Here is a 26363-nt window from a genome sequence, read left to right as displayed (position 1 = left end):
ATGAGCGTTGACTGGAGACATTAGCCGTTTGAGGGGGTCTGTTAAACGTATGCCCGTTGCTGCGTGTGTTGTATCTGTGTGCTTGCTTAGGCGGAGAGTAAGTTGGGATGGGAGGGGTAGGCGCAACAATGAGAGTGCTGGAAGCTGGCGGTGGAGTTGTATTATGGGGAAGGAGTAAGGTGGAATCTGTTATGACGACCGGAGGGATATTTAAAGGTTTATAATTAAAGATTTTTGTGAAATTGTTATGATTTATATTAAAATTAGTGAGTAACTTGGGGACTTGTTCAATCAATTGGCTGTTGTTCTCAGGGACATCATTCAAATTATTATTATTATTATTAAAATGTTGATCCAAGAAAATGTACGTATTTTCCAATCCAGTCATTAAGCTGCTTTTATTTACATATTTTATAAAGTGGAGGTCCTGATCAATTATAGAATAATTGTGGCCGGAATCCCTCATGTGGTTGCTCATGGCAGAGAAGTTTTTATGCTTTAAGGCATTATAATGTTCCAAGTATCTAGTTCTTTTTTTTTTTTTTTTTTTTTTTGCTAGTTGCTTTACGTCGCACCGACACAGTTAGGTCTTATGGCGACGATGGGACAGGGAAGGGCCAGGAGTGGGAAGGAAGCGGCCGTGGCCTTAATTAAGGTACAGCCCCAGCATTTGCCTGGTGTGAAAATGGGAAACCACGGAAAACCATTTTCAGGGCTGCCGACAGTGGGGTTCGAACCTACTATCTCCCGAATACTGGATACTGGGCGCACTTAAGCGACTGCAGCTATCGAGCTCGGTAGTATCTAGTTCTAAAACTGCGGTCAGTTTGTCTGATATAAGAAAATTCACACTGGGGGCATTTGAGTCTGTAAATACCAGAGTTCGAAAATTTGTCCTGAGAACTATTTACCAAGGTGGAATTACAGAATACATTCCGATTAGGGATTTCTTTGTTTGTTCGTTTCATTTAAATTTTTATCCTTATTAAGCAACTTATCCAGAAATATATGTATACTTTCCAAACTATTCATTAGGCTTCCTTTTTTAAGTCTATTAATGATTGCAAGGTCCTGATTGATATTTGTAAATTTGTGGCCTGTCTCTTTCATATGTTCACCCATTGCGGAAAACCTTCTGTGTTTTTCCGCATTAACGAGTTCTTGGTATCTTATCGCGAAGTTGCGTCCGGATTGCCCGATATATGTGGCCTGGCACTGATTACATGTTAACTTGTAAATTCCTGAATTTTGAAACCTTCCTTCATTATCCCTTGTTTGAACATGTATTGAGATACATGGAATTATTAGGAGGCAATCAAATACGCCCAACAAAAGTAGGAAGCAATCACAAAGCAGCTACGTCACAAATAGAAGCCACCCCCCTGCACACAACAACAAATGACGACACGTCTTCACTTCCCCTTCCCCCTCCAAACCAAGCTAGCATAACGTCCTCGTCACACCGCTACTACACAAGGTCAAGAACGGCAGATAGATACAAACCCGTAAACATCGGAACAAGAAAAAATTGGACAGGGGTACACTGCTACTACACAAGGTCAAGAACGGCAGAGATAGATACAAACCCGTAAACATCGGAACAAGAACAAATTGGACAGGGGTAAGTTTTAAAAGTTTTTACAGTACAAAAAATTCCTTTAGACAATACAACCCCAGGTATTCTCAATTAGCAAAGCATCTTTTCTGCCAGTTACAGGTCGCACACCAAACATTCCAACTTAACGATTTCCGAATAGAAAATTGTATAAACGAACTATTGGATAGGGGCAAGTTTAAAATTTTTTTACAGTTTCAATCTTTTATAAATGCAACAATTTCTTTAGGCAACACTTCCCCAGGTAATTGTAATTAACAGATGCATTTTTTATGGCGGTTACAGGTCGTACTCCAAACTATCCAACTTAACAAAACCTGAATAATTCGACCAACAATAAACTTAATTGTCTCCACCGGACAGTAACGAGATACAAACAAGAAAGGTCTAGCAAAAGAAGGAAAATTATACAACCGAGAGAAGTTTGCAAGAGCATCATGCTAAAAACCATCGAATAAATAACCAGTGCAAGTGACATATTTTTTTTAATTTGTATAAGTTTTTAATCTTTAACTAACAACTGCCTCCCCCCCCCCCTACATTTCACGTAATTTTTCTCCCCCCCTCCCCACCACCTAATTGTTCCTTACTAACATAATTTTTAATCTTAATTATGGAATTGTTTTACGCTGTTTTTTACCTAAGCATTATGCAAAACAGCTGATGATGATTGCTAAGCAATCGAAACATGTACTGTAAGTTTTAATGACAAAAAATTTAGCCGAAGGCTAAATAATAAAAAAGGAAAGTATCGATCACGTGGAACCTATTTCATTTGTTAAATTGATTACAATATCGATACGGAATGAAGTGGACAGTATGTAATAATCCACATCATGGTAATTCGTTTGTAAGTAAAATTTCCTCTGACACACTCAATATCCAGGTTCAAACAGTTTACAATGAGTTGCAACATGTTATCATTCGTGAAAAAATGCACGAAGCTACTTCAGGCGATGATGCATTTCTTACTGCAAGATACACTCACGACAACTGAGTGACAATGTTGTGGATTCGAGTAGGTAAGATTTTAGGAGGAGGAATTTTTGTCACCCCTTTTCCTGTTGTCGTCCAAAACCGTTGAGAATATTTAATACTTTTTCATTAGTGCTCTGTCATGTATCACTGTTAGAGTCAACTTCTAATTCATCCTCACTCTCACTAAAATTTCTTTCTCTTCCATAGACTGTAAAAGACATAACACCCTCGCCTCATACTCTTCATAAATCATTTCAGCGATGAGGGACTGACTGAATGAATTCCTAATATGATTACACAAGTAAGTCACTGGGTACACTCAACACTGCTGCTGTTGTATTTCCGATGAACGGGATGGGTGGTGCGGGGCATGATGATGATGATGATGATGATGATGATGATGATGATGATTGTTGTTTTAAGGGGCCTAACATCGCAGGTCATCGGCCCCTAATGAGACGAGATGGACAACATGATATACGATAGGTAAAAGTTTAAAACGTATCCACTAACTAGAGTTTAAAAAATGGTGATAAAAAAAATGAGTATGACATTAAAACAGTCAGTGGATCTAATTTGCAATGCCATATTTTCTAATAAAATAAAAGAAAATACAGGAGATGAAGGAATAAGGCATTGCCTGGTAGTACAGATATATATACATAATTTACGTTAGACGTTAAAATAACACATTATAATATGCAACACAAACTAAAATGAAGTCAATGGGATAAAAGCGCATTTAACACAAATACACGAAGACAAAGGACATCATTATACACCATAAAACAGAGCACTATCCCTCATAAAGTGGATGACGAGGTCTGCTGACTGCTTGTCATCTCGCAAGATAAGGGAGATTGTACTCGAGAGGTTAAGACTACGGCGAAGATCGACCAGGTCCATACATTGAAAGTTAGAAACATACACTCTGTAAGGATGTGTACCACGGTAAGATGATCGCCGCAGGTACACACCGGAGGGGGTTCTCCTTTCAAAAGATGCGAGTGAGTCAGGATACTGTGGCCGATCCGAAGACGAAATAATACCACGGCTTCCCTCCACGAAGCCCGAAGGGAAGTCCTCCATACCTTCGTTGTTCCTTTTATCATTCTCAGCTTATTTGGAAGTGGAATGGCCTGCCACTCCATCTCCCAATGGGACATAATGAGATGTCTTAGCTCAGTGCGAATATCACTTGCTGGAACCTTGAAAGGGAACGGGGGCAGTGTAACTGCCTCCTTGGCAGCCTTATCTGCTAATTCATTTCCCTCTACACCCACGTGGCTTGAGAGCCACATAAAAGTGATTCTGGTGACGGCATCCGAACACCCGGCCAGCAGGTCCTGGACCCGCTGCACCAGGGGTGTCGAGGGAAACAAGTATCAATAGACTTTAGCGAGCTCAAGGAGTCAGTACACAGAAGAAAGTGTCGGCGGCCATTGGACAGTGCGTACCGCAGAGCTTCACAGATAGCATAGAGCTCTGCAGTGTACACACTACAGGTTTCCGGGAGAGCAAAAAGAAACATATCATTGTCTACAACGAACGCACAGCCCACTTTGTTTCTGTCCTTGAACCATCCGTGTAGATGACGACTGAACCTGGATAGCGGCCAACAACGGACAGGAAGAGCCTCCGATAAATCAAAGGGTTCGTGTTTCCTTTCGGGCCAGTGTGCAAATCCAGGATTATTTCAGGTCCTCGTACTACCCACGGAGGTACCTCACTTGGTTGTCTGACAAGGCAAGGAACCGAAGGTACGTGAAAAAATCTGTAACTGCTATCCAAGCGTATTCCAACCGGCCGCGTTGCTCGAGGACAAGCAGCGTACAGTAAATGGTTGCCATTGTTGAACACGCAAGGATAGCTTGGATGAAGTGGCATCTGTCACAAATTTGCAGCATACGTAACTAGGAGCTGCTGGCGCCTCAGGTGTAAAGGCGGCACAGCAGACTCAGCAAGCAGGCTGGCAATGGGGCTTGTACGAAAAGCTCCCGTCGCCAACCTAACCCTGCTGTGGTGGATGCTGTTCAGCTTTGCAAGCATGCTTGGCCTTGCTGAGCCATAAGCTGCACTGCCGTAGTCTAGCCATGATAAAATATGTGCCCTGTAGAATCGTAGGAGGACCGTGCGGTCAGCACCCCAATTAGTGCTGCTAAGAAACTTCATGATATTGAGCTTCTTAGTGCATTGCAGTTTTAACTGCCGCACATGATAATTTGCTATCGAAAAGGAGCCCAAGAAATCGGTAAGTGTCAACTACAGGAATTGCTACATTTCCTAAATAAAGTTCAGGAGGAGGGTGAAGAGAACGTTGGCGACAAAAGTGAACAACACAGGTCTTTGTGGTGAAAAACCGAAAGCCATGTTCGAAGGTCCACTGCTCCATTCTCGTAATAGCTTGCTGTAATTGTCGCTCTGCGACTGCCATATTATGCAAGCTATAGTGCAGAGCAAAGTCGTCCACATATAGCGACGGTATGACTGCTGTACCAGCAGCAGCAACAATACCGTTTATGGCAATCGCAAACAGAGTGACACTAAGGACCGATCCCTGTTGGACTCCATTTTCCTGAACGTGGTATTGGGAACATGTCCTCCCTACTCGGACATAAAATAGACGGAGGGACAAAAAATTCGCAATAAATACCCGCAAGTGACCTCGGAATCTCCGTTGATGCAGCACTGAAAGAATACCATATCGCCATGTGGTGTCATAGGCCTTTTCTAAGTCAAAGAAAAACAGCTACCAAATGCTGTTTGCGGAGAAACGCATCCTGGATGGAGCTCTCCAGGCGTACCAAGTGGTCAGTGGTCGAGCGAGCGGATCGAAAACCACATTGGTACTCGGACAAGAGTCCTTGTTTCTCCAGACACCACACGAGTCGGCGATTTATCATCCTCTCAAATAGCTTACACAGGCAGTTTGTAAGACAAATCGGTCTGTAACTTCCTGCATACTTAGGATCTTTGTCAGGCTTGAGGACAGGAATGACTATGCCCTCTCGCCACTGAGACGGAAAATCACCCTCTATTCAGATTCGGTTGAACACACGAAGGAGATATGCGACACTGCCTGCAATGGAAATTCCCGGTACAGGAGATGATCCTTGGATACCCAAAATCCATCGAAGCTTAGTCCACACTTGAGACGATGGAGTATGTGACGTCACAGACGACACATATCTCTCCCATGAAGCCTTCTTACTTTGGCGAATAAGAACTCGCGCCTTAGCGAGGAGTTTCTTAAATGTTACCAAGTTGGCCGGAGTAGGCTGTCTACAGTAACGTTTATGAGCGTGACGCCGTTCTTTGATAGCTGCTGCTATTTCGTCGTTCCACCAAGGAACGACTTTTCGGCGAGGAGTCCCCGAGAAGAACAGAATGGGCTCCTCAGCAGCAGCAAGAATAACTTGGGTGATGTAAGTTATTTTCTCGCCGACGGTCTGCCTCATATTGTCATTAAAGACAGCTAGTGATGTGTACTTTGGCCAATCAGCATGTTTAAAAATCCATCGAGGGGATTTCATCAAAGTAAGAATGATGGGAAAATGGTCACTGTCACAAAGATCGTCGTGTGTATTACAACAAAACAACAGAACAAATTTTCGGCTGCATAGTCTATACGAGAATATGTGCCGTAACACACACTAAAGTGAGTTGGTTCCCCGGTGTTCAAAATACATAAATCCAGCTCTGTTACTAATGTTTCCAGCTCTCTTCCGCGGGTGCAAGGCGTCTCAGAGCCCCATATGGAGTGATGGGCGTTAAAATTTCCCAATAAGAGGAAGGGAGGAGGAAGGTCAGCGACATCATTTATGTTAAGAGGCTGACCTGGTGGAAAATAAACATTACACACTGTTGCTATGACAGGTAGCGGAACGCAAACAGCTACAGCCTCAAGCGGGGTTCTTAATGGAACCTCTTTGCTGTAGGTATCATAACGTACGAAAATGCCAACGCCACTGGAAGCCCGGTGAGCATAATGTCGTTCTGTCGAGTATAGTCGAAAATTTCGCAAGACCGTATGATGACCTGGTCTGAAATTTGTTTCCTGAATACAGACTATACTCGCTAATGAGCTGGCGCAGCTCAGCAAGATGCCTATCATAACTGTTATAATTCCATTGTAACAGTGCCATATTGTGGGTGTGTACTTCTGAGGTTTAGGAGAGAAGCAGCATAATGCTACCTAACCTAACCTACACTCACATCCCCATCCGAAGATGGAGATTCATGCTCCATGTGCAGCACCTCGTCACTAGACGAGGTGATGCAGGCCTTGAATTTCTTCGACGTAGTCCGGGGGCGGGGTTTCTTCCTACGAGGGGAGCGTGCAGGTTTCCCAGAAGGAAGACCTGCTGGCACAGAATCAGGCCCTCCAAGTGGAGGGTGTGAGGCCCCATTTGTAGGAGATGTGGAAGAATGCCTCGTAAGGGCGCTCTTCTTCCCCGCCTTTGATTCTTGTTTATACGGGCTGGCAGGTGATTTCCCAGCCCTGGACAACGATGCCGCCTCCGCCGGCTTAGGAGCGGCTTTCGCTGACCTCGTGGGGAAAGGAGACATTTTCCTCTGCCTAATGTGATTGGTTGGAGAATTTGAGGACCAATTTCTCATTGCGCCATTCTATCACTTTTTGCAGGACGCAGTTGAAGATTAATTGCAAGAGTCCATCTCCTCGTCTTACTCCCGTTTTGATTCCAAAGGGATCTGAGGTTTTCCCCATGAATTTAACCTTGGACTTCGTGTCTGTCAGTGTCTGTTTTATGATTGAAAGTGTTTTCATATCTAAACCTTGTTCTTTCACTATTTGAAAGAGTGATTTGCAATCCACTGAATTATAGGCTTTTTTGAAACCAACAAATGTGCAGACTAAATTTTTGCTACAAATTCTGTGATGTCTTAGGATTAGCTTTAGGTTCAAGATTTGTTCTGGACACGATTGGCCTGGTCTGAATCCTGCCTGATATTCTCCAATTTGCGGTTCTAGTTGTTGTTGTAATCTATCAAGAAGACATTGGGATAGAATTTTGTATGCAACCGATACAAGTCAGATTCCTCTGTAGTTGTTTACATCTGTTTTGTCTCCCTTCTTGTGTAGCAGGTGAATTAATGCATTTTTCCAGTCTTCTGGGATTTGTTCTGTTTTCCAAATGTCTTGCATGACTTTTGTGATTTCTTTTATGTTGTTTGGGCCTGCTGATTTCAGTACTTCTGCTATGATTTCATCCTCACCCGATGCTATGTTGTTTTTAAGTCTTCTGATCTGCCTTGTGATTTCTTCTTCATCTGGTGGCAATGAATTTGGATTAGTATTTTCAGGTTCTTGTGGAGAAAATCTTTGTGTTGGTTCTGGACAGTTCAGTAATTCTTTAAAATATCTGGCAAGTTTAGTGCTGCTTGTTTAGTGCCAACTGTCCAATTTCTTTCTTGAAGCAGAGACTTTGTTGTTGATATCCTGCAAGCTTAGTTTTGAAATTGTTGTAGAAATTTTGTGTGTTGTTTCTCTCAAAGTCTTTCTTGATTTCGAGTAGTTGATCCTTTTCAAATTTTCTTTTGGTCTGTCTGATTAACTGAGCTGTCTCTTTCCTCACTGCCAGGAATATTTTGTAGTTATTCTCCATCTTTTTGCTGTTCCAGTTGTTATATGCCTTCTGTCGAGATTGGATTGCTTGTTAACACTCCTCATCCCACCAAGGGTCTCTTCTTTTTTCACAGACGAATTAGTGTTTGTGCTGTTGTAATCAGTTTGCTTTTGAGTTGTTGCCAATTTTTTGCCTCCTTTCTCTCTAATTCTTCTGTGAGAGATGGTTGTATCCTAGTGGGGTCAAATGTTGGGATTAATGGTTTCTTCTTTGTGAATCTGTGAGGTTTCAACTGTAGTTTGATTCTTGTCAGGTAATGATCTAAGTCTATGTTTGCACCCCTTCTGACTTGAACATTCATAATTTCTCTGTGGTCTGGATAAGAGATTGCTACATGGTCAATTTGGAATTCATTGATGAGAGTGTTCGGCGATCTCCATGTCATTTGTTTTCATGGTTTCTTTTTGAAGTGTGTTGACATGATTTTAAGGTTGAATATCCTGCAGAGTTCATCTAATCTTTGCCCATTTTGGTTGGTCCATTTATGTACTGGGAATTTTCCTATTGTTTTCCTGTGTTTTCTTTCTTTGCCTAATTGTGCATTGAAGTTACCTAGTAAGATTTTGACGTGGTTTGGAGGAATTTTGGATATTATTTCTTCTAGAGTTTCCCAGGATTTGTCTACCTTTTTGTGGTCCGTTTTATTGTCCTCATTGATTGGCATGTGTGCATTAATTAGTGTGTATGTTATATTTGCGCACTTTACGGTGATTGTCATTAGTCTATCGTTTACAAGCTTCCCACTTGTTATTGAGTTGAATATGTCTTTCTTGATTACAAAAGCGACTCATAAAAGTGGCGTGTTTTGGAGAATTTGTTTGTCTGTTTTACTTTCAAAGAGTCTGTAGTTCCCGAAATCCATTGTGTTTTCATCAGTCAGTCTTGATTTTTGTAGTGCCAGCATCTGCAATTCTTGTTCGTTTAAGGTTTGTTCTGGTTCATACAATTTTCCTGCTCATATGAGAATATTTATGTTTAGCGTTCCAAAAAAGGTTTTGTTGTTTGGGCGAAGTTGGCCAGAGGTCTCCGACTCCCTCTGTTTGGATGTCAGTCCAGACTCCCCAGAATCCAACAGTCTGGTTGTACTGTTCTTGACAGCAGTGGATAAAAATTGGAAATCCAGAACAGAGTAACAAAAGGTTCCACGTTCTTCTATCAGGTATGGAATCTAGTGTGGGACAAAGCAGTTCCCGGAAAGCAGTGGGGTAAAAGTTCGATTTCTAACCACCGCATGGTACTTGATTATAACAAGTTTGGACCAAGGTCCAGTTCTTAGGACTGGAGTGGGGAGTTTCAGAACATGAATTTCCAGCCGCACCTCTGTTGATCAGACTCTGACCACTTTGCCGCTTGCTGCAAGTCAGATGCAAAGTGGATTTGAGTTGGCTCTTCAGTCCTCTCTGCCATTGGGATATGTCCTCTTCTGCCTTCAAGGCCGTTGACCATTTTTCCATTACCTCAGTTGATCCGCGGGTGCTAATTTGGCTCTGCCTTATTCACACCTACCCTGCATATCTACAAGAACTTTTCCTATCAGCCATTGGGACGCGCCGTGTTGGGGTTGAGGGCCACCACCCCAGTGTCTCACGCATGATTATGCTTAGTTCTTACTCAACTAAAAGCCAAACACCCACGCAAGCTGAGTTAATTGAGCTACTAACTTTCCTTGAGAGCTATTAATATCCAACCTCTCACTACTTATATCTTAAACTGGACAGTCATCATCCTTCCAGCGGGCCGGGTAGGACTTTTGTGGACAATATGCCTCCATCGGTTCCTGTCATTATAGAGTTCCTCTCCTTTCACATCCTGCAGTGTTGTTCCTTTCTCGATAAGGTCTGCATTCATTTGGACCAGTCACCTTTTTCTGGGACATCCAACTGGTCTTCTTCCAGGTACTGCCATTTCCAAGTATTGTCTGAGGGTTCTAGTCCCTTGAATCCTTTGCACATGCCCAAACCATTTCAACCGTGCAATGCGTAGTCTTTCTTCCATCGTACAGCTCACTTGCATGTCACTTCTGCTGCAAACATTTTTAATATTGTCTCTTCTTGTTTTTTACATAGCAGATCGTAAAAATTTCATTTCACATGCTTGCAGTTTTTTTATGTCTCTTTTCAATAACACACAGGTCTCCAACCCATATGTCACGATTGGCAGGTAAGATTTGAACATTGTTTGTTTGGCTTTTATTACGGGAACTGCTTTGTCCCACACTAGATTTCGTACCTGATAGAAGAATGTGGAACCTTTTGTCACTCTGTTCTGGATTTCCAATTTAGCACTTCCCTGGTTCAATACAATACTTCCAAGATAACTGAAACATTCTACAGATTCAATTCTCTCTCCATGAAGTTTGAGGTCACATTCTCTGGGTGTTCTACTCAATATCGTTGCTGTTTTCTTCTTACTCACAGTTAATTTATATTCTTTAAATTTGTTGACCCAGCAATCTAATTTCCTTTGGACTTCTTGCTCGTTTCTCCCCAAATGGCAACACTAATGCATTCAAATCTCTAGGTTCCGCAGCTTTAATTTCCTTAATGATTACAGTACATCCATGAGTGCAAGGAAAAGTAGTGGAGATAGTGCACTGCCTTGTACACCTGTCTTTGTTTGGAACCATTCAGATCTACCATTCCCTATTTGTACACTACTTTCACATTTTTCATATACCAATTGAATGTTACGAATTAAAGAACTGGAAAGTCTGTACCTTAAATTTGGTGTTGTACATGAAGGACACTATTCCAAGGCAATAACAGGTAATCTCACACTGAAAGAACTATCTGCAAATAAGGATGTGTTTAACAAAGTAGCACATTCTGTGCCAAACAAGCTGAAATATTTAATAAGCAGGGATCTGAAATGCAAGAATTTTGAGCATACACTAAAACCACTTCCACGAAATTCATCATGAACAACAATCATAAAGATGATCAAATTTAGAAATTATCAGGCTGTTCAAGTATTGAGCAACATGACATTTTCAATTAATATGCTTCTTTCAAGAAAATCAATGAAACTCAAACAGGGTGAGGAGTGTGATAACATGTGTCTCTCAGCTGCGGTCCACACTGATTGCGGAGTGTTTGCCAAGTGCAGAATGAAATTGTTGCAGACGCCAACAATGGTTTACTTTAGAGGAATGTTTTACAAGATAGCAAGTATAATTTAAAAGGCAAACACATCAAAAAACATTATTTATGTCTCTTTTCAATAACACACAGGTCTCCAACCCATATGTCAGGATTGGCAGGAGGAAAGATCTGAACATTCCTCTTTGACCTACATTGACGATGCAAAACACCTCATCCTTTGATCTGTGTAAACATGTAAACACACTTGTCTTTAGCCCCATCTAACGCAAGCATACCTATTTCGTAGAATGTCGGTGAGGCACTTACACATGTGTAACATCATTCAGACAACAGTGTAGGACTTTTGTAATCAGTGCATGGACGTCCTGTGATGGCAAGATGATGGATATCAACATTTGATCAAACACGCATTGCTGCCTTAAATCTAGTTGCTAGTTTCTTTACGTCGCACCGACACAGATAGGTCTTATGGCGACGATGGGACAGGAAAGAGCTAGGAATGGAAAGGAAGCAGGCGTGGCCCAGCATTTGCCTGGTGTGCAAATGGGAAACAACGGAAAACCATTTTCAGGGCTGCCGACAGTGGGGTTCGAACCTACTATCTCCCGAATACTGGATACTGGCCGCACTTAAGCAACTGCAGCTATCGAGCTTGGTCTGCCTTAACCCATTGAACTGCAATTTTTCTTGAAAATGAATATACATTGATTGCAATTTAATCTGACTTAAAAGAGATCACTTTTGCTACAGCAAGTTAACACACTGAAACACAGTTCACATTCTAACAATAGTTCAACACAGTGTGGTAGAACTTAAAACACTCATATACATGCAGTGCCACCTTACACTTATCACATTCATAGCGGGATTCACCCCTGTTCTTTCCCTTGGGATTTTTTCCTCTGCAGTCATAGCAGACCTCGCAAGAAAAGCCACAGTGAGAAGATGAAGAGATTTTGGGAGAAGGAAAAGTCAACGACATCAGCTAAATAAGTTTAATTGCGCTCATTAGTTGGGCATAAGGAATAATAATAATAATAATAATAATAATAATAATAATAATAATAATAATAATAATACCCGTGTGGGGATTTACCGGTTACCTCCATCGGGCGCGTCCCATTGGAATTGGGGAAGCTCGCTGGCTCTGCCGCCAGCAGAGTCAGAGGGTAGTAGGGAAATAAAATACCACCGTGAAAAAAAAACTGGTCCCTTGCCAGGGTTACGGCGAAGACTGGTAAATGACCAGAAGCCAGAAAACATCTCGAGGCAACCTCTAAGGCTAACAACCCTAGTTGTAAAAGGATGGGTACCCGTCCAAAGCAAAGTCAAGTCAAAAAGCATGATGGCACAACATTTCAAGAAACATACCCCAGGGGGTAAATCTTCGGATAAATCCCTCGTCGTGAATGCCACGGCGCACAAGTCTCATTCGGATTCTGGGGGAGACTCGACATCATGCAAGAGACGAGTCGGAGCGTCTTGGTGTACCCCGAAGAGTCAAAAACTCAGGCCAAAATCTAAAACCTTTCTAGCAACTTTCAACATAAATTCACTTACACAAAGTGGCAAGCTGAAAACCCTCACCAAAGCTCTTCACGAAAATCAGATATCCATAATGGCCCTACAGGAAACAAGGTACCCAGATGAAGAGATTTTTTAATCCGCAGGCTACCGATTTTTCAAGAGCAAAGCGCAAAGAGGAATCCTCAATGGAGCTGTGATGCTTGGAACCGCGTTTGCTGTTAGAACCAAGATCCTTAAATCGGTTGCAAATTTCGAACCTGTGAATGACAGATTGTCTATACTCACAATTAAATGCGCGAACAAAACCTACGCCCTAGTTAACGCACATGCTCCTACAAACGATAAGAACAAGTCTGATCCAGACGAAGTTGATAATTTCTGGGACCTACTGGATGAAAAATTAAACAAAATCCCCAAACACCATGTCAAGCTTCTTTTGGGTGACTTCAATGCCCAACTAGGCCGTGAACAGAAGTACAAGAAAGTTATAGGAAATTACCCTGCTCACAAAAGAACCAATCCCAACGGCAAAAGACTGGTGTCCATTTGCGAAAATCAAAACCTGCAGGTCATGTCGACCCACTTTCGCCATCTACCCAGAAAGCAAATGACTTGGCATTCTCCCGTCCAAGCTCTCGGAGAGTTCCAAATTGATCACGTTGCAATCTCCAGGAGAAACAGCCCTGAGATTATGAATGTGAAGGTAAAGAAAGGCATCAATGTGGCCTCATCAAATTCAAACCAATTCCCGCAAACACAAGGAAGACAACCAAACATATCACACGCTTCGACAACGATAAACTTCGGCAAAGGGTCGAGGAGTTCCAGGAGAAGGCTAGACCAAATGACTGTGACTTTAACAACGCCAAAAGTCTCCTTGTTGAGGCTGCCAAAGACGTTGCAGAAATCAAGAGAAGCAAAAAGCATGCCTGGTGGAATGGTACCTGCGAATTAGTCCTCCAAGAAAGACTCAATGCATGGAAACAGTACTACTCTACGAAATCAGAAAATGATTGGGAAACCTACAAAACCCAACGTGCCCAAGCAGCTAGGGTGTTCAGAACTGAGAAACGTAAATACGAAAAATCTCTCATTGAAATGATAGAACAAAACTTTAGGAAGAATGAAAGCAGAGAGTACTACAGAGCCTTCAAACGCAAACTCACTGGCTATAAACCACCATCTCTATGCTTTGATCGAAAGGACGGCACACTGGCGACGTCAAATGAAGAAAATTGCAGCATTCTGGCAGATTACTTCAAGAATTTACTTAACTGCTCTAAACCGCAAAGCGCCATTGAGACCAAGGAACCCTTACTCAGGTACCCAGATTCCAGACCACCCGACAGAGATGAAATCAAGCGCCACATTGCCCATCTCAAAAATAACAAAGCGCCGGGTCAAGACTAAGTAGTAGCAGAACTATGGAAATATGCCCCAGAGGAATCACTCGATATCTTGCAAAAGCAAATAGAAGAAATTTGGAACAAGGAGACCCTACCCGAAGATTGGAAAATAGCTTTTATCCATCCACTACACAAAAAAGGCAGCATGAAGAACATCAACAACTACAGAGGAATATCTTTGCTACCCGTGACTTACAAAATTCTATCACTTGCCATCCTGGAGCGTTTGGAAGCACAAGTCGAACATCAAATAGGTGAATACCAAGGAGGGTTCAGAAAAGGTCGCTCAACAGCTGAACAGATCCAAAATCTCAAAACGATCATCAGATATTGTACACTAAGGTCCAAGCAGTATGCGTCTGTCTTTGTGGACTTTAAGAAAGCGTACGACTCCATTGACCGGGAAGTCCTGCTAAACATCTTACATGAATTTGGAGTTGATTTGAAACTGCTGGCATTAATTAGAGCCACCCTGAGCGATACAAAATCCAAGGTGAAGTTCCACGGATGTCTCTCGCATTCCTTTGACATCAAAACAGGAGTCCGACAAGGTGATGGACTATCCCCGATACTCTTCAACTGTGTTCTTGAAAAGATCATCAGAACCTGGCGGGTGAGATTACAGGAAACCAACTACAGTCCATTGAGAATAGGAACCAAATCCAAGGGGATCGCAACAGACTGCTTAGCATTTGCCGATGATATTGCTGTTCTCTCAAACGACATAGAAACCGCTAGAGCTCAAGTTGAAATTTTAAAGGAAATTGCCGAACAAACTGGTTTGCAGATATCGTTTGAGAAAACAGAAGTAATGACTAACATCAAAGAGGCTCCACCAAAACTCCATACAAAATACGGGGACATCACCCGAGTAGACAAATTCAAATATCTGGGTGAGATCATCATGAAAAATGGACTGGACAAAGAAGCACTTCAGGAGCGAGTACGCAAACTGGAAATAGCCTACCAAACATCCCGCACAATCTACAACAAAAAATGCCTTTCCCAAAACAAAAAGATACGTCACTATGAAACAGTTCTGAAGCCAGGAGTTCTATATGCAGCCAAAACCCTGTCTCTAAATGCCAACAAAGGACTCCTTGAAGAACTGGAGAAAAGAGAACGCAAAACTGTGAGAGGAATCTTGGGATCAAAGTACAAAAATGGAATCCATCAAAAGTGATCCAACAAGGAAGTCTACAGCAAAATAGAGAAAATTACCAACACAATCAGAAAAAGACGGGCACGATTTTACGGTCATCTGAAAAGAATGGACGGAAGAAAGTTAACTAAAGAAATCTTTCACTTTTTTGATTCAAACCCCAAAACCACAATTCCCTGGTTTAGAAATACCAAAAAAGACCTGCAAATGCTACATATCTCAGCTGAAGACGCCCTTAACAGAGATCTCTTCCGCAAGAAAATATTGACGAACGGGCTATACCGAGACGAGCAACCGAAGAGAAGACACGATGCCCCTTGGACAGAGGAGCGTAAGCAGGCCCACTCACAAAGAATGAGGGAAATTTGGGCTCTAAAGAAGGCCAAGTTCAGTGTCAAATGCAACAAGACTTAACGTGGTCCTTGATGGCCCCAGCGAATTATATATATATATATATATATATATAAAATAATAATAATAATAATAATAATAATAATAATAATAATAATAATAATAATAATAATAATAATAATAATACTTTTCAACTGTGTTCTTGAAAAGATCATCAGAACCTGGCGGGTGAGATTACAGGAAACCAACTACAGTCCATTGAGAATAGGAACCAAATCCAAGGGGATCGCAACAGACTGCTTAGCATTTGCCGATGATATTGCTGTTCTCTCAAACGACATAGAAACCGCTAGAGCTCAAGTTGAAATTTTAAAGGAAATTGCCGAACAAACTGGTTTGCAGATATCGTTTGAGAAAACAGAAGTAATGACTAACATCAAAGAGGCTCCACCAAAACTCCATACAAAATACGGGGACATCACCCGAGTAGACAAATTCAAATACCTGGGTGAGATCATCATGAAAAATGGACTGGACAAAGAAGCACTTCAGGAGCGAGTACGCAAACTGGAAATAGCCTACCAAACATCCCGCACAATCTACAACAAAAAATGCCTTTCCCAAAACAAAAAGATACGTCACTATGAAACAGTTCTGAAGCCAGGAGTTCTATATGCAGCCAAAACCCTGTCTCTAAATGCCAACAAAGGACTCCTTGAAGAACTGGAGAAAAGAGAACGCAAAACTGTGAGAGGAATCTTGGGATCAAAGTACAAAAATGGAATCCATCAAAAGTGATCCAACAAGGAAGTCTACAGCAAAATAGAGAAAATTACCAACACAATCAGAAAAAGACGGGCACGATTTTACGGTCATCTGAAAAGAATGGACGGAAGAAAGTTAACTAAAGAAATCTTTCACTTTTTTGATTCAAACCCCAAAACCACAATTCCCTGGTTTAGAAATACCAAAGAAGACCTGCAAATGCTACATATCTCAGCTGAAGACGCCCTTAACAGAGATCTCTTCCGCAAGAAAATATTGACGAACGGGCTAAACCGAGACGAGCAACCGAAGAGAAGACACGGTGCCCCTTGGACAGAGGAGCGTAAGCAGGCCCACTCACAAAGAATGAGGGAAATTTGGGCTCTAAAGAAGGCCAAGTTCAGTGTCAAATGCAACAAGACTTAACGTGGTCCTTGATGGCCCCAGCGAATTATATATATAAAATAATAATAATAATAAATACAAGACTGACAAACCGGATCAATACCTTCTTTCAGCAGAAGAAAAACTATGGGGCTTGAAGAACTGAACTCTGTGGTAGCAAGAAGATTACACCCCATATTATTTGGTACATTGTCTGTTTGTGTACACGTTCAGTTTTCTAGGTTATACACACGCCCACCTGCGTTCCCGTCTTCATTTTCTTCAATAATGTCATCTAATTATTCGGAATTACTAATGCTAACATCACTTGAAGGTAATTCAGTATCACTTTCACCGGATAAACCGTCATTGACATCGCTTTCTTCCAAAAAACGTAATATTCGAGCTTCATCCGACTCGGCCATGACGTTGACTTTACCTTCACTAAAGCTTTATGCGGCAATTTACTCGATCGTATTTAGACTCTTTGGCGGCGAAATACGTAGCTGAAGGGCAAAGATAGCTGAAATACGATTACCAACATCTCGTAGACATGTTGGGATTGCAAAGAAATATCAATATGTATTCTTGGAAACGTCAACAAAGCAATAAAGAGGGTGGACGGAAATTTCCGTCATTGCATTTATGGCAACCCGCGGACAATGACAGAAATTTCCATCATTGCAAGGCAATGGGTTAAACCAACAAGGACTATCAACAAGATATATTACAAGGCAAATAGCAATGAGCCAGTGATGTGGTAAGGACCTGGAAGTAGTTTCAAGACATACCCCGCACGGGACGCGCTAGGACAACAACACCGGTAAATCACTGGTATCTGCAACTTCTTGCCTACAAGAACCCCGACCACACTGCCACCATAATTAACAAGACTTAACGGGGTCACCGGGAGGCACGTGTGCAACCAAACTGTACGAAACAAACTCCACACCAACTCTCTGTATTCTGGACTGCCACAGAGAGGCCCGGCCCTTAAACCCAGCCAACATTCTAAACGGTAAGGATGAGCACAAAATCACCAAGAATAGACTATGCAAAACTGGTGCAATGTTCTCTTCGCAGATGAATGATGCATATGTCTGATACCCAATGACTGTCGACAATGTGTGTGGAGGGCACCTGGTAATGCTGCATGCCACAGGCATCCCGTCCATTGAGTACAGCAAGATGGTGGATCAGTGATGTTCTGGGGTGGCATCCTGTGCAGGTGTCGGACGCCACTGTTGCCCATCCAGCACACACTCAAAACACTCTCCAATGCAGGGATAGCATTCTCCAACCCATCATTGAACCATTTCATCAGTATTTTGGGGAATAATTCAAGTTTATGGACGACAACTCCTGCATCCATCATGCAGGCAACGCTGATGATTTCATCAAACGTGCTGGTATTGCCCCACTGGACTGGACTTCATGTTCCCCCAATATAAATCCCATGGAACATGCTTGGGATCGATTGAAATGACTTGTGCAACACATCCTGCCCCACCACGAAATCTACAGGAGTTAAGCAGGACTGCCACTGAAGAATAGGATAAATTAGACTTGCAGTGGTTAAATGAACTTGTGGGCAGTATGTCAAGTAGGGTGCAGGCTTGCATTCATGAGGGGGACACGTTACTCAGTGTTGAATGAGGCTACACAATGGGGTACACAATGGGCTTACCTCAAGAAAAGTGATTTGTGATTCTGTTAGCTTACAGTCAAAGTGATTTGTTTGGTTTTGGCTGTCAATAAATTGGAAGATACATTACATTTGAAATACCATTTCAACATTCTACAGAATGTCTTAGAACTTTTGTTTGGAGGGTGATACATAACATTTTTTTCATGAGTGTAATTATGAGATTTTTACAATATCATTTGAGCAGTGAATCCTATGTTCAGAAAGTAATATGTACGATGGTCGAATCATAAGTCATGGCAACTATTTTTTTTCCCTCACAAACAGGAGAAAACACGGAAAATCTAAGATGTGCACTTGGAAATATAGGATATGTACTTATGCATAGTGCCTGAAGACAAATTCTGACTTCAGGAGATTCTCGTAGGAAAGTGACAGAACACAGGCCATTGGTAAACATTGTTTTCTTACAGTAAAGACAGCAAATACACAAGACTATGTACAATGGGCAGGTCTCCACTGGTTACAGACCTTTGAAATAATCACCCAAGGTTTCCACTGTGCGTTGCCAGCGGTGGGGCAGACGCTGAATACCAATCGCTGCATGTGTATCGCTAACGTCCAACATCTCTCTCCGAAATGCTGTTACCCCGTTTGAAAGTCTCCACCCACCTCGCCATTGTTCTATAGTGCATGGAATGCACACCTAATGCTTCCCGCAGCTCTGCATGGCATTGGCGTGCATTTCTGCTGCGGAGAACTGCTATTTTAATATACGATCGTTGCTCCTGCTTACTGACTTCCATTTTTTGACACTCTCCCTCACACACTCAACTTGGGGGCATGCTTAGACCCACACTGTTGTTTACATACACCATCTAGTGGCATCATACGCAAGTACATACCGTACGTTTCCAAATGCATATCTTAGATTTTCCGTGTTGTCTCCTGTTCGCAAGAAAAAAAATAGTTGCCATGACTTATGACTCGACCTACATAGTAGTAAAGATTTTTTTAATGCTTGAGTAGAATTTTGTGTTTGCTGTTTCCTCCAGTGTGAAAAGTTCATACACTGGAACACGGAGTTTTCATTGGCTTACTCTGAGGTGGAATGGTTAGAGATATAATGCTCTCTTTTGAAATTGTGTGGTCTGTAAATGTTCCCAAAAAACAGATACTAATTATGAAAAAACAGATACTACTTTCACAAAAATTGAAGCCAATATTCCCGGACTCCATGCATCCCTCACTAACCTGATAATGCAATGGTCATCAAACGATTCTCATGGGTAGGATGCCAGGAAAATGATGTTATATTACTAGCTGGGCAGGGCTGCACAGAGCGCTCCAGCACGGAAGGTTCCACTTCATCATTTCCCACAACAGTATGACGGATATCATGTAAATAAATAGTGGAGCTGTCCCGTAGCAATGATCCCAGCAGGTTATGCCTAAAATAAACAAAATATCACATAATACATACATAAAACATATATACCTTTATTACAGATGTTCTGTCTTTCAACATTCAGTCTGCAAGCCTGTATGATTTGCTAAACATCTCCATAATCCTCTATTTGTAACTAGTTGGTTTATGTGTAGAGCTTCATCGATTGAGTTCATTCCTAACTTAGCCTTTATCTCCACATTCGGTGTACCCACCTACCACTCTTCCCACCTGTTTCTCGCCACTTTCATGAGTGTCACTTCTAACTTATGAATAAGATAACATGAGTCCATCCAGCTTTCACTCCCATAGAGTAAAGATGGTCTGAAAACAGACCAGTGTAAAGTTTCGTCTGTGAACGGACTTCTTTCTGCCACATTAATGCTGATTGCAACTGTGAGCTAGGGTTGCCAACTATCCCGTATTTTCCGGGAATACCCGTATTTTGGCAATTTTTTGTCCCATCGTATTTTGAATTTATCCCGTATTTTTCTAACTTTTACAATGGCAGTTAAAATAATTTATTTTACCCACCATGCCACAGCTTTACCTACAATCACTGGTCCTGTGGTGAACAGGTTAACAAGTACACCGGCAACAGCGCTTTATGTTACGAGTCTGCTCTACTTGCAGGCGACCTGGAAACTGGAGAAAGAACCACATTACGCTAAGCTAGAGGATGTGAGCACTGTTTGTATCAGATTCGGAGTTTGTGATTTCTTGTTTTAATATGAGTTGCGATGAAGATAGCGTGAAATCACCCCCAAGGAAAAAAACTACAACGCACATGTGTTTACCGTTCATGTTGGGAAGGAACATATTCCTGGATTTGTCCTGTGAAAGCTCATTGTTTCAAAGCCTCCTGTTCTATCTGCAAACGGGAATTTAGTGTGGCACATAGTGGTAATACCGACTGTTCTCATCATGCAAAAAATTCAGGTAGGACGGAAGTTAATTCTGTAGTACAATTATTTTATTTTGTTTGGAGCAATTTAAAATTATATAACACATGAATTTAATTCAGTAATACAGTTTTAATACTGTCAAGTTGTACAAATAAGGAGAAGGACATACGGGAATCTTCTAGTATTTCCAGTTTCTATTCCGTTAGAGGTAGCTCAACCACAAGTGTATTAACCCTCTCGTGCATGAATTTAAAGAAAATTAAATTAAAAATAGTGTGATGTGATTTTCCTGGTTAAAATGACCCTATTAGATGATACAAACATAACATACAAAACGAAGTTACCAGACTTGGCGAGAATTTGATGTCCTCATATGAGGACATCATGCATTTAGTGGAATAATGTCAACACGTCATACACATACTACTTTGGTTTATTATACTAGTATTTACAAGAACTATTTACACCTGAGGCAATTGTGTGAGTACAACGAAATCACACTGGTCCTACTGGGGCATTTATATGTAATTGATGTACTTCATATGTTCATATTTCAGGCAATGGTATGGAAACTCTGAAATCACTCTGGACATAGTGGTACATTATATTTTCACAAATATACCAGGTTTTTCTTGCGCAGTTTTTGTCACGGCGTCTGTTAGCATATCTAGCCTCTGTTTTCTGCGGATAGTGTCCTACTCCATCCATCCTCTTTTCAGCAGGCACAGTATGTATAGCCTGTTTCTTGAGAGGTGGTGATGGGCCATTTTTGCTTGGCCGTCCCCTCTTCCTTGGTGCTTCTCCTGCCTTACCACTGAAGATAAGACCTGTTCCCACTCGACTCTTGAACTCGAATAGGTCTATAGGAGTCTTACAGTCCATTTTCCGTAGTAACAAAGCATTTACAACTGTGACATTTAGCATATGGTAAAAAATCCTCATCTACCATCTGCAGTTCCTTATATCATACCTGTAAAGAGCCACCAAGGAATCCATGAGATCAACACCACCCATATGGCCGTTATGCATTTCTATACCCTTCGGTCTGTCAATTTCAATGAATTTCTTCTCCTTTCTACACCATCTTCTGGCCTTACCAACTGGTTCTAAGCCTGCATATGAAGAAATTATATGAACTGCCGAATTATCAACCCACCGGATTACTGTGATGCCATCTGTTGATGTTGTAAATAATGAGCTTCCTCGACCCTCTTTCTTTAGGTCCTTGACATCTCTCAGTTTTTTAGTAGTATCCTTCAGCCTATTTTCTCTGAAGGGTCCTACAAACCAGGTATCAAGTTCTTTCAGTTTCAGCACAAGGGGTAAGTTAAGTGCTGCTATCTGGTGGGAATGTTGTAAACTACTATAATCTTGTCCTACAAACATCACTCGCTCATTTTATAACATTACAAACCATTTGGAGAATCCTGGAAAATAAATACTGGATGAAGCAGTTGAGAATACAAGCTAACCTCAGAAATAACACATGGTAGTTTGATGCATGATGTCCTCATATGTGGACGCCCGTATTATACCAATATTGTGTAAAGACTACAAACCAGAATACGCTGAATTATAGTGGTAATGATAGTAGAATGTACAAAATGAAGAACAACACACTTACCTTGGGCATTTTCAAGATAGGAGCAGCTCAAAATAATTGGAAACTATGATGACTTCTCACAAAATGGCGAACCATGAATATCGTGTTTTCAATGATGCTAATTAAATGCTGCCACCTGCTGGTTCTTTTAGAAACTGATGTTTTCCACTCTTACCAATCTAAAATAATCTTTTAATAACTTTACATCCGTCTTTGGAATCTCCAGGGAATAAATAATGCCTAAAAATTTGGATGTCCTCATATGAGGACACCAAGATGAGAGGGTTAAGCAGAGGTGTTGCAGCAGAATTGACATTTGTATACTAAGCAGTGAAACATAACCTCAGCTATAATAGCTTGGACTGCATTGTTAAATTGCAAGAGACAAATCGCTTATTGCAATGTTAAAGTCGCGAAGGATGTTTTCAGTGATTCTAGTGTTACAAAAAAGAATGCATTGCGGGCGCAAAAGCTGAAGCTATAGTGAAAGAAGTTTTAGCTCCAAAGAGTGTTTCAGATTTTGTTACAATTTTAAACGATCCCAGGAAGTTGAGTAAATTCTTCTCTATAGCAAATGATGCCTCAAACCAAAAAAATAGGAAGATATTTCCAACTCTTTTGAGATATTTCAATCCCAAAATCGGAATTCAAAATAAACTTCTGGGTTTTATAGAAGAGAGCAGTAAAACAGCAATGTCTATCCACAATTTGTAAAAACGTTCTTTGGAATCCCATAAACTTGATATGAACAATTGTAGTGCTTTTTGTGCTCATAATGCCAATGTTAATTTTGGAAAGCATAATTCAGTATTCAAACTGTTAAAAATGATAACAGACAAATCTTCAAGGCAAACTGTTCAAATCATATTTTGCACAATGCAATGAAACATGCCTGTGATACCCTAGATACTGATCACAAAAATTTGGTCCAAAAATTGTATGGTCACTTCTCCATTTCTGCAAAGCGAAGGGAAGTTCTAAAATCTTTTTTCTTTTTTTTTTAAATTTGTAGATGTAGAATGGAGTGAAATTCTCCAACATGTACCACCTAGATGCTTTCTTTAACACGAGCAGTTGACAGAATCATTACAAATGGGGAACCCATTAAAAGTTACATGAAAGGTAGTGATGATTGTCCCAAAGCTATGAAGACATTTTTAAAAGATTCTGACAACAATGAAAGAGAGTTCACTTTGGTGGTTTATTCAACTTTTTTCCCCCATGTTGATGCAGTTGCTTTAGATTGTTCTGAGTTTTTAGAACACTCTGATGTTAGTATAATGGAAACTTTTGAGGCAGCCAAGACTCTGTTTAGTAAAATTGAGCAATGAATGAGTGTTAGATATTTTGGTAGGGGCACAAATAAAGTTTTTAATAAGGTAACTTGTTCCAGAACAAGAAAACGCATCGAAGATAATCTCATGGAATTTTATGTCATTGAAAAAAATATTTAGTCACGAATTTCAAATATGAAAATCAAATGCCAATGCCTATTGTCTTGGATGCCTCTTTACCTACGTTCTGAGCTAAACTGTAAGTACCTTCAAGAAATAATGAAACATGCCTGTGATACCCTAGATATTGATCTCAAAAATTTGGTCCTAAAATTGTATGGTCACTTCTCCATTTCTGCAAAGTGAAGGGAAGTTCTAAAATCCTTTTTTTGAATTTGTAGATGTAATATGAGTTCAGTTCAGATAAATAATGTAGATGAAGATTGTTTGCATGATGAATTTTGTACTGCAAAAGATATTTTGAAGCAAGGCATATCCATGGAAGGCAATGCACACAGGAGGTGGGTTAGTTTTCTGTACCTTGCTGAAAGGCATAATAGTCTATAATGAAGATGTATGTAGGTATAGTTGACACAAGACAAATCATTTCTATTATGACAATGTACATGTTAATGAAACTGACATCGATGACCTGGCTGTACAAACAACGGCTCAATCGGAAAGTGCCAACTGGAGAACAAGGGAAAATTTTGAATGTCAGCTACTAAAGCTCATAAAATATTGCATTCTAAGGATAAGGGGAAAGTGACAAGAAATGTTATTCAGAACAAACTCATTGTACATAGAAACTTACCGTACAGGAAAAAGTCTGATTCTATTGCCCTCAATAAATATACTGAAATAACAAACATTAAAATCACACATTGCGGGGTGATAATAAAACCCACCCTTGGTTGTGTGCCAGTCCTGATGATATTGTGTTAAATGAAGTTGGTGAACCTGTTAGAGTTGAAATAAGAATCCATTTTTAAGTGCAAAAATGAATTTGGAGTAGGGCCTTCAGGGGATGTACAGTAAATGTAGATTATATTTACAAAGAAAATAACTCAATTCTGTTGAAAACATATTATTATACGGTAGAGATTTTGTTATACTGCACTGGCTTGTCTGTCCTTGGCTTCTTTGTTTACACAAGATTAGATAAGTGACTTAAGGTAGCAGATAGGGACCCTCCTAAGAGGCAGCCCTACCCAGGGAGAGGCAACCCTGCTTGAGTTCCAGAGCACACTGACCTGGTTTATAATATCTGGTAAGGGTCCCAGCTCAGGGTTACAAGTGAAGACCTCAACGGCATCTACGGCGGAAAAGGTGGACATCAGTATGGTGGAGATGGCGGAAGAGGCAGCCCTGGACTCGGGGATAAATAAGAGTAGAGACAAAAGAGACCTATGGCTTCAGGCAGATGAGGCTCTTTAGGAGGGCTGATGGCCCCTCAGTAGAGGAAATGTTACTGAAATATCATTACTCAACGGTTTATTCGGCAGAGAAGATGGGCTTTGGTAGGCAAGTGAAGTGGAAGAAAAAATGCCAGAAAATGTTTTTCTCGAGTCAGCATTTTCGGTGTTTGACACCACGTCTCATGCCTATGTGCCATGGAGAATGATTCCAAAATCATAGTGTGTGTCACTTCCTGGTAAGCTGTGATCCACATTAAACAAAACCACGCAGTGGCACTTTCTTCAGCTGTCACTTTTCACTCCCAAGTCCTACAGCGATGGGATAAGGATGGTGAAGGCAGATTCTCGGGTAAAACTGGAAGCCTTCAGTTTGGACCAGCACATTGACAGCAGGTGTGTGATGGTCGTCTTTCTAAGAATTGTGACTACTTGGGAATTCGGTCCTGCACCGGTGTTTGGGCAGGCCTATTTAGGATCACCACTGACCACCCCAAATGGGGAAGGCCCTGTAAAAGGTGGGCGAAACATTGGAAATCACACATTTGTCTGACCGGGCGACCGCACCCAGTGGGTCACCCCATGTGCGGTCGAAAAAGTCAAGGAAAACAATTTATAATTGCAACATGGAATGTCCAAACACCGCTTGACATGAAAGAGATGACAGACCTGAAAGGAGAACAGCTCTTGTTGCCCACGAGCTTTCTACATCGAATACTGATGTAGCTGCTTTGACTGAAACAAGATTGTCCAGTGAAGGCAAAGTTATTGAATCCAGCCTTTTGAAAGGCTAAGGAGGATGGACAGCGTCGTATTCATGGTGTTGGATTTGACATGAAAACTAATATACAGTAGAAGTCCGATAGTCCGGAACATTCGGGACCGACCCGGTGCCGGATTACCAAAAATGCCGGATTATTGGGCGGTACCTCTTACTACGATATAGGTTAAGGCATGCAGCAAAAACAGCTGTAACACGGTGTTTTGCAGTAAAATGTTGATCAGCAGAATTATTAGTTTAATAACTTTAGCTCAAAATTAGGGCAGCACCGAATTTTCATTCACCACATTCAGTTTACATGCATGTACTGTATAATATTTTAGTGTGACTTAAAAAAATCTAGAATATCTTTTTGT

The 26363-nt window shown here is 41.1% G+C and overlaps 1 protein-coding gene across 3 annotated transcripts in view; it reads right to left on the bottom strand.

Moving 5' to 3' along the window:
- mio (GATOR complex protein mio) overlaps positions 1-26363 on the bottom strand; it is a 293052-nt gene that overhangs the window by 192768 nt on the left and 73921 nt on the right. For all 3 annotated transcript variants that reach the window (XM_067141591.2, XM_067141592.2, XM_067141593.2), the window contains exon 5: positions 19837-20033. In XM_067141591.2, coding sequence (XP_066997692.2) covers positions 19837-20033 — 197 coding nt within the window. The remainder of the gene's footprint in view (positions 1-19836; positions 20034-26363) is intronic.

The sequence above is a fragment of the Anabrus simplex genome, chromosome 2 (assembly GCF_040414725.1).
Source record: "Anabrus simplex isolate iqAnaSimp1 chromosome 2, ASM4041472v1, whole genome shotgun sequence".
In the NCBI taxonomy this organism is placed as follows: domain Eukaryota; kingdom Metazoa; phylum Arthropoda; class Insecta; order Orthoptera; family Tettigoniidae; genus Anabrus; species Anabrus simplex.
This window is presented reverse-complemented; position numbering and strand designations above follow the sequence as displayed.